This window comes from Amblyomma mixtum, chromosome 1, assembly GCF_055824585.1.
Source record: "Amblyomma mixtum isolate Tamu chromosome 1, ASM5582458v1, whole genome shotgun sequence".
Classification (NCBI taxonomy): Eukaryota; Metazoa; Arthropoda; class Arachnida; order Ixodida; family Ixodidae; genus Amblyomma; species Amblyomma mixtum.
The window spans coordinates 102085290-102094779 of NC_143012.1; the positions used below are offsets into that span (position 1 = coordinate 102085290).

Here is a 9490-nt window from a genome sequence, read left to right on the forward strand (position 1 = left end):
TGAAAACAAAACAAAAAAGTTGATCAATAATAAAATAAATAGAAATAGCTCAACAAGGCAGAAAGTTTGTAAATGCGACTATAATATTTAAAGTAAGAACACATGTATGGATAGATTATATTTGCACGAAGTAGGTTCTCAGTTGCTTAGGACTAAAACCAACAGTGTCTTTATATTTGTTGAGAAAAACGGGAAGATAATGAGCCAAGGATTGTAATTTGTAGTCTGTTCTAAAATGTGATAGGGACCGTGTGTCAGTGCATCTAGTGTTTGCAGTTCGGTGTTCAAGAGATGCAAGTTTTACCAAGAAATTACCCATACCTGCCGAACCAAAATAAGTTAATTGTAACAAGCGATATTCATAAATATTATCCACACGGATCACATTAAGTGGTGTTATTATGGGTTGAATATTTGACGTTGGTTCTAAGTTTACTATGAGACGAATAATTTTTCTTTGCAAGACAAGAAGCTTGTTCATATTTGTTGTAGTTGTTGCCCATACTAGAGTACAGTAGTTGACGTGAGAAAGGAACAGAGCATAGTAAATTTGCAGTTTAGCACTTATGGAGAGCAATGTGCGACTGCGTGAGATTACCCCAGTGACAGTAGAGGGCTTTTCAGAAATATGGTTTATATGAGCGTCCCATTTAAGATGCGAAGACAAGTATACACCTAGAACCTTATGCTTGTGAACTGTCTCTATGTGCTGGTCTTGAAAAATGAGTGGATCTAGGGGAGGAACTTCTTCATTATAAGCTCGAAATATGATGGCTTTGGACATGTCCAGAGATCCCTGCGTGGGCAGTAAGTGTGCCCAGCTGGTAGAACAAGGTGGTTTCCCCACCACTTAACCCTGCCTTTGTCTCCTTGCGCACTGAAGAATGGTCAGACAAGATCGAGACCGCGTAGCCAACCTGAATTGTGCCCTGTATTTGGTTTGACTAACCCCGAAGATGGTTGCGATGAAAAGAATATACTGACGCTTGCAGCTACTCCTTTAAACTCGTTATGTTTGGTTTATTGGTTTGGTTTATTGGGGTTTAACGTCCCAAAGCAACTTAGGCTATGAGGGACGCCATAGTGAAGGTCTCCGGAAATTTCGACCACCTGGGGTTCTTTAACGTGCACTGACATTGCACAGTACACGGGCCTCTAGAATTTCGCCTGCATCGAAATTCGGCCGCCGCGGCCGGGATCGAACCCACGTCTTTCGGGCCAGCAGTCGAGCGCCGTAACCACTCAGCCACCGCGGCGGGGCAAACTCATTATGTTAAAATGACCTTGTAAGCCATGGGTAACCACTGGTATGCCGAAGCTCATTAAAAGTATGCTAAGCTTTTGCAGACTAGAAACCTTTGCATGTCAAAAAGCTAAAGAGTACTGAAACTTCGTCCACAGAGAATTGCGTGCAGCCAAAAGGCATTATCACCCAAATATTTTCCCTTCACTGACTGGGTGATAGGGGCAAGCGTGAAAGGTCCTAACCAGGCAGTCACCCAAAACAGTCTCTAAAGCAACAATAGATAACATACAGTTAAGAGAGGAGCCTGGTCTTGAAAAAAAAAAATTTATTAATGAAGTCACAGTTAAGGAATCCTCAGCGAATATGTATTTTTGTGGGCCGATTCTAGATATGACATTTAATTTCATGTAAAACAATTCCTTGAGCACTTATGCAATTTTTATGCATGCATTTTGTGAAGAACTTTGGAAAAAATTTCTTGTGGGAAACTCGCTGAAATCTATGCTATTGGGTTCCCTTGACACCAAGGAATCCAATAAGGGTAAAATTATCTTCCCGCCTATCACAGAACTTGAGTTATGGGGTTTTGAAGTTGTCGCTTCAGAAATGAGAAGAAAAGTGTGCAGTCCTGTTTGTGAAGTGGCAGCTTCAGTACCCGATTACTCAAGTTCTATGATAGTCGGGATGATAATTTTACCCTTATTGCATTCCTTGGTGTCAAGAGAACCCAGTGGCATACATTTCAGCGAGTTTCCCGCAGCAAATTTTCATCAATACTCTTCGCAAAATGCTTGCATAAAAGCTGCATATGTGCTTAAGGAATTGTTTTACGTGAAATTAAATGACATATCTAGAATCAGCGCATAAAAATGCATGTGCCCTGAAAATTTCATGCTTTTCTAGTCAATTAGCATTAAGCGATAACATATTCAGTAATATTCTAAATTGATCAACACCACAAATTAAATAAATAAATTTTTAAAAAAATCCCCTGTGCCCCTTGGTTTCTGTGGCTGTTGGCTTCTGTCATAACTAGGACTAGATCAATAAAAATTTTCTTTTCAAGACCAGGCTCCCCCCTTAACTGGGGTTGATCTAGCTAATGTGTTCAACAATCATTTCCTTTCCGTGATGCAGGCGTGTGTCGCCCACCAACATTAAGTTGGAAAATGCATTTGGCCTTCAAGTCACACCAGTTAAATGCCATTGATGTAATAGCATCTTACCCGACACATATATAGGATTTGAAAAATTCATTCTTCAGTGCTCGGGGGCTTTTTCTGACAAGCATAAAATCATAACTCTGGCACAGTGCACTTTCCAAAAAAATAAATCAACTGAGCTAGCTTCAAAAGAACTGATATTACACAGTTTTGAAATAACTACGTGGCATTAGGCATTATTTTAGATTTCACGAAAGCTTTTGACCTCATCAGCCACCGCATTCTCGTTCAGAAGCTCAAATACTATGTCTTTCTTGGCTGTGTGCTTTCGTTAATACCTTGTTATTTACAACATCACCCAGAATTTGTTGACATTCATAGACGTTGCTGAGCCGTCAAGCTTTGGGTGTTCCTCAGGGGAGTATTTTAGGGGCATTCCTATTTTTAATTTATGGTAATGATATTGTTAATATACCGATAAATATGCTGACTGTGTTATATACAACGACGCAAGTGTATCATGTGTGTGTACGTGCGTGTTTTTTTTTTTCCCCCTGAACAATCAAGCATTAGTTTAGCCGATCGAGTAAATAGGGCATTCTCACGTGGAAAACTGAGAATGAACTGAAAATTAATGTTGAAAAGACTAGAGCACTGATCCTTCGTCCACATCAAAAGTTTTTCATCTTCCATTCCTTATAAAGTAGCTCTTCTCTGTAAAACATTTCTCTGAGAATATGTCGTGGGACGACCACATTGCCTACCTTATTGTGCCTGTCTGGCTATTGGTGTAGTTACTGTTCATCCTTTCCCTTTTCAGTCAATACACATTTCCTTGCTTCGCTCAGTCGTGAAATATGGCGCACTTATCTGGGCGACAACATTATTGAACAGGGCGAAAGTATTAATAATGTTAATAAAGTGATGCGTTTACAGAAAAGGAATCAGCATAATTGGAAAAATTTCTTGTTATTAGCACACAGCCGAATTGTTTAAAAAACTTAGCATTACCTATGTACGGTCTTTATACTGTTATAGATTGATCTGTGGTTACAAGTCTGGAAAAATTAACCTTGACAATTCATTAGCTGAACTCTGACCCGAAAGACGCGGGTTCGATCCCGGCCGCGGTGGCCGAATTTCTATGAAGGCGAAATTCTAGAGGCCCGTGTGCTGTGCGATGTTAGTGCACGTAAAAGAACCCCAGGTGGTCGAAATTTCGGGAGCCCTTCACTAGGGCGACCCTCATAGCCTGAGTTGCTTTGGGACGTTAAACCGCAATAAATCAAACCAAACCATCATTAGCTGAACTTGCCAGGCTTACAACGAACCATCCTGTGTATTGTAACATTTGTTGCTGGGCTAGTTGGATGTGCACTTAGAGAAATCAGGCACTACAAAAAGCACCTGTGTTCTAGGCACCTGTATCGTCGTCCTGTCTCATCACGTGTGTTCTCTTGAAGAACAACAGTTTGCCATCGAGCATTGTATGTATCACATCTAATGATGCATTTTTCCATGCACTGCAATAATTGTTTTACACCTCTAATGAAGTCTGTAACCCCACTACTGTAATGCCCTGCGGGGCGATGGAGGTAACTAATAAATAAATTAATTAAATAAATAAATAAACATCATGTGTATTGTTCACAAAATCCGGAAAAATTGAAAGTTTATCCATGCCGCACAAATTACAGGGAACAGGAGTTGAACTTTCATTTGCCATCTATCCAGAACGAATTTTCCAGCGAGTATGACATATATGTCATCCATAAATGATTCAGGGATTTAGGCAGGTACTTCTGTCACTTGAACAAAAATGTACATGGCAATAATATAAGCAATTTGTCTGCCTCATATATTGTGTACAATTCTGAAGGTGTTTTCTGTGTTTTTGATGGTTTTTTTTTTGTTCAAGTTCGCCAATCTAAAATCTACCTTTGTTATTTGCGTCATGTTTTTGCCTTTCTGTTTGTGAGCTGCTGTGTCCTGTAAACGTGCTCCCTGTTCTGCACCGTGTGCCTCGAAGGAGATGAAGCGCCTCTTTGTCTGTGCCCTTACACTGCATCTCAAGTTGTTTGCACCACTGTGAAAGCTTTCTCGTCCAGTCAGGGCCAAGGAGGACAGTAGTCCGTCAATAGTATTTGAGCAGTGTTGTGGCTTTTTAAACAGTTACAACAGCAACTGAACAGGCAGTTCAGGATGGTCTTTTGAGAGTACAATGAGTGTTTCATTCAGTGGTTAAATTAGTGGAGAGCTGCATGCTACCGGCTGTGCCATGCATTGCCATGCAACCCGTGCGGAGCTTTTCAAGCGGCCACAGTGGGCCAAATCTGTGCAGTGCTGTGCATTACTTTGAGGACAACACCATCCAACGGCAAAAGATGCATTTATTGCCAAGCAGATGGGCTGTAAAAATTTTCCCGCTACTCGATCCAGACATGTGACATGGAGATCAAAAGAGACTCGGTGATTGCCACTTGCAAATGGATGGTGGTGCAGCGTAGCCACGTAAAAAAGTTGCAGTGATAGCCGTTTCCTTTGGAGCTGATCAAAGCTGTGTGCTTTTGGTGGGAGTAGCAGAGGGGGATCTTCACCAGTGCTGGCGTTTTTGTGACTTCTTTTTTCTTCCCTCCTTGTAGGTGGACTTCGTGGGAGCAACGCACCCCCTCTTCTACCACCAGCGCCACTCACAGCACTACGGTCACAACCAGAACCCCTTTGGCAATGCCAGCCAGTACTTTTAGAGCAGCCGACCACACCCACTAGTAGTAGTACTCACTGTCTGCACTTTTTATTGGCACCCTTCTTCCGAGGCATTTTTTATACCGTTTGCCACACACTGCCTCACTTTTACGGGGGTCATCCCTGCACTGCCACAATTTTTAACGCTCGCCTCTGTGTTCGAGTGGCTGTGTTTTTAACGCTCGCCTCTGTGTCCGAGTGGCTGTGTTTTTAACGCTCGCCTCTGTGTCCGAGTGGCTGTGTTTTTAACGCTCGCCTCTGTGTCCGAGTGGCCGTGTGCCCATTTCCCGTTCGCAGTGGTGCCTTTTGTCCCTGCGTTCTTTTAGTCGGATTTTAAAGACTGCTTTTATGTTTTTAACTGCGTGCCACAGCGCTTCTCTTTTACGCCACGATGCTCCGAGATACGAGGTGTGGGTGACAGAGCTCCCCAGTGGTGCTTCTCACCGGGACATTGCACCAAGCCTTGGACTATGGTCGTGTTGGCCACCACTTGCGGACTTCTTTCGGAGCAGTGCAGGGCTGGACGCTGTGGACACTTGCTTTTATGCATCCTTGTGCCCTGTATTTGGCTCCCAACAGTATGAAGCCAGCTTTTATCTTTGCTACGTTCTTGTCTCGCTTGCACACAGTGATGCAACCCAATGCTGCATTGTGTCCTGCTCTGTCATGTGATTAGCGTGGCTGCACATTACAGCACATCAGTGCGTCTTGATGTGTTTGGTGCTCCATATCCTTCTCGGTGCGGAGTAAAAAACATGGAGAGATTTTCAGGGTACTCCTTGTACGGCTGGTAATTTTTGAGCAGCAGCGGTCTGTAGACAGTTTCATGGGCTGCTGCGATGTCTTACGCACTGAAGCTCATCTGGGGCGCGATAGCACGCAGTGATCACAGGAGAGGGTTGCACAATGAGGCAGACATCAACCTCCCAGTGCACCTCTGACGTGGTGATAAAGTCAAAGTTTGTGCTGCCAGTGGGGCTATCCTCTCGAAGCGTGTTTAAGGGGTGACAGGGGATCAAGTTGCAAGAATCTTGAAAAAATTTGGTGTTAGAAAACACCACATTTTATTTATTCAAGTACCATAAAGCCCTGAGCGGGCATTACATGGGGGGGGGACGTACAGGCAGCCAAGCATGGGTGTATATTGCGCGTTACAAATTTTGCAGTTTTTTTTTTTTCATGTGTTCATGAAATCTTTGTGTAATTTGCACAGCCCCTTTTTGAAGCCTTAATTTAAAGAAAAAAGTGTGCAAATTACGCGAGTGACCATAGTATTTCTGACTTACTGCTTTCAGTTTTTCACTCCATCACTAATTCAACATGACAATGAGTGAATTATGCAGGCGTGATAAAACATTGTGCTTAGAAAAAGTCAAGCTGCTAAAAATATTTGGAGGCTGTCACTGCATCAACCGCTTGGGATATTTCAGTGAAATTTTGTGCTTTTAGACATGCAGTGGACTTCCCAATAAGCATGACAGATTTAATGGCTCCACACGAAAAAGGAAAAAATTCCACCTCTGATCCCCACGTCCCCCTTAATGAGAGGCCTGTTCTGTTCTAGTAGTGCTAGTGAAGGAGAGTGAATGCACTGTGTTCCAGCTGTGTGGTCGAAACCCTCCCTCCCGGTGGCTGGGGTCAAAGGTCATCAAAGAGAGCGCAAATTTTGCCCAGTTTTTTTATTTGCTGTTCGTCCTCGGTCAGCTGGGGACTAATTTGTGTGTGTCACAATGCAGTTGTCTGCAGCTTGTTTACATTGTGCTGGTGAACAGCGCTTGTGTTTTATTGCACATGGGACTTAGTCGTCAGATGTGCCACAGCAGAGCACACTCCTACGAGGGCACACAAACGAGACGAGTCTCTTTTCATATATTAGATTTGTACGTGGCACTTTGTTCTCCGAGTGCCTAGTGTGTGTAGTGTATTTCAAACGTCCTCAGGTTTCCCTTTTTTTTTTGTCTTGTTTGAAAAGTCTGTGTTGCTGAAACGCTTTCTTTTTATATATATATATATATGTGTGTTGCTATGAATTACCCAGCACCTACCTCCTTTTGCACAGTGGTGGGAATGTACCGATCGGTGTGGAATTCCTGTGCAACCATAACTGCAACGTCTGGTTTGGCCCAATCCCCTCCATATTTCACTAATCGCACTGTGCGATTAGATGCAACTGCATAATCTGTGGTGCCATTTTGGCAAAGCTGACTAGAAGTAGCTGCCACAGGCTGAAGACGCAGCTGAAAGCACTGTTTTTGTTGTTCTTACTCTCTTAGCAAATTTTTTTACTTCCCGTTTTATTTAATGCGTACTGCAAAGCCATTTGTCTGCCTTTTACTGCAAACTTGGCATAACCTAATCTTTGTACCGCCCTAATTCTCAGCGTTGGGCTGCCGCCAACAAAACTGCAGCTTTTTGCCTGCCCCTTTGGTCGTTCCCACCGCTGTCTATCTTCAAAATTCACCACAACTCCTTTCCCCCATCTCCTCAGTGGTGCTTTGAAAGCATCTTTTTCCTTCTATGCTTCCATTTTAAACCTACCTCTGTCGGTCCCATCGAGACACACACAGTATTCTGGGGTAGCTGCTTTATGCGGCAAGTTTCTGGCACCAAATGTATTATTATCTCAGGATCTCCTTGCCTTTCGTATCCACATTAAGCCATTGGCATTTAAAGGCACCATTCCAGGGTTTCCAATGATCCACGGTCCCTGTTCAGCATTTCCTCTCTTTTGTGTGTGTGTGCGTTACAGCTGACTTCTCAGACCATGAGTGTGGGCATGTATACACTATGGCATGCATGAAACCATTTGTGAACATGTATGCAGGACTAACGGAGCTAGCAACAGTTCTTGCGATGCTCTTTCACAATGCATTTAATATCCGTGCCTTGTTTTGGTAACATGTACCTGCTGAACAAAAATCATGGCCTTTTTTTGTTTGTTTCTTGCAAAGTTACTTTACGGCACCTTTAGTAACCATAGCTTGTGGCAGCAGGATGGGTGTGGCGTACAGAAATACAACATCCTGGCTCTCAAGTAATGATGTTTTGGATGTGTTCTTATATGCATTTATTTTTATTTCGCACATTCGCATTGCTTATGGCTCTGTATTAAAGCCCCGCTTGTGTGTTTGCATTACAGTGAAACTTAGCAGGGTTAGAAGAACACTGTACTAGGTCTGCACAATGAGCACTGCACAGTTGCAAGGCACACAGGCTGGCACTAATCTCGGTGGTTTTGGGCCAAAAGGGTCTGGACGTGGGTTGATATGGAGTTCAGTGCATTTATGAATTGCATTTTTGCAGGCAGGGGCTTGCTCTTTTTTACGTGTTGCCTTTCTGTCCACTGGGTGTGAGGCTTCGAGATGGTGTGCATTTTTCTTTTTAGTTTTTGCACCTTTTGCATTTTATGTTTGCAGCTTTGCTTTAGCTGGGGTGCGGGCCAAAGAGTTTTTTTGTGCTTCTTGTGTTAATGCTGATCACCATTATAGTTATTGCACTTATTTGTATATATAAAAGAGATGTTTATGTGCTATCGGTCAGAGAGGTATAATGAAAGAAATCGCTTGAGAGTAGTATATATGACGCTGACTTTTGTCTTTTCCTTGGGCAACAATAAAAGTCTTGAAGATTCATTGCTGTGTCTCGGCAGTCCGCATGCGAGTCTGGCAACTCTGCCTGTCAGACTGTGCAGCAGTCTCAACATCATTCAGTTGGTTGTCCTGCAGTGGGCTGACGATGATGAACACACACTAAATATAGTGTTTCGTAACACTTCAAAAGTACAAACTAGGAAAGCTAATGTGTGTTATACCGGAGCACTACCACACTTCTTTTTTTCTGCACAATTCACTCAAGACACTTGCGTGCCTACTGGTATGGTATGCACATGTGTACTGCATGAGTAAAACTTTTAAAAAGGAAACTTTGCAGAGTAGAAAGGACAGGCTTGAATAGAATATTCTGATCCGATATTGGGCCAGTGATATGAAAAATAAGATTCTCGCTTGACATATGAGGATTGTGTAGAAGTCCATTTTGCTTCTTGTTGCACTGAGAGTTATGGTGATGCTGTGAGCATCTATCTTAACGCAAATTTCCGGTACTGAAAGTACACCAAGATCATGGCACTGGCGTCGATACATAGCAAATTTTTTGCAGTGGATATGACATCATTGGATGGACATTTAAGGATTGGATAAACTTGATTTGCAGCAAATTTTGCCAGTAAGTGGAAATGACTTATGCACATTTTAGTGTTTCATTTCAGATCAGTATCAAACAAGTTTGCAAGGGTGGAAGAGCAGGGTAGTTGGTAGCACGGTGCTAGAAGTACTTT

General features: G+C 42.8%; 1 protein-coding gene across 4 annotated transcripts in view; it reads left to right on the plus strand.

The window, feature by feature from the left end:
• The window catches only part of LOC149367348 (transcriptional activator Myb-like), a 116933-nt gene extending 108147 nt beyond the window's left edge, over positions 1 to 8786 (plus strand). For all 4 annotated transcript variants that reach the window (XM_089555175.1, XM_089555190.1, XM_089555195.1 and 1 more), the window contains one exon: positions 5052 to 8786. Coding sequence is in view for 2 of the 4 variants with exons in the window: in XM_089555190.1 (XP_089411316.1) it covers positions 5052 to 5156 (105 nt within the window). In the remaining 2 variants the exon portion in view is untranslated. The remainder of the gene's footprint in view (positions 1 to 5051) is intronic.
• The last annotated feature ends 704 nt before the right edge of the window (positions 8787 to 9490 follow it).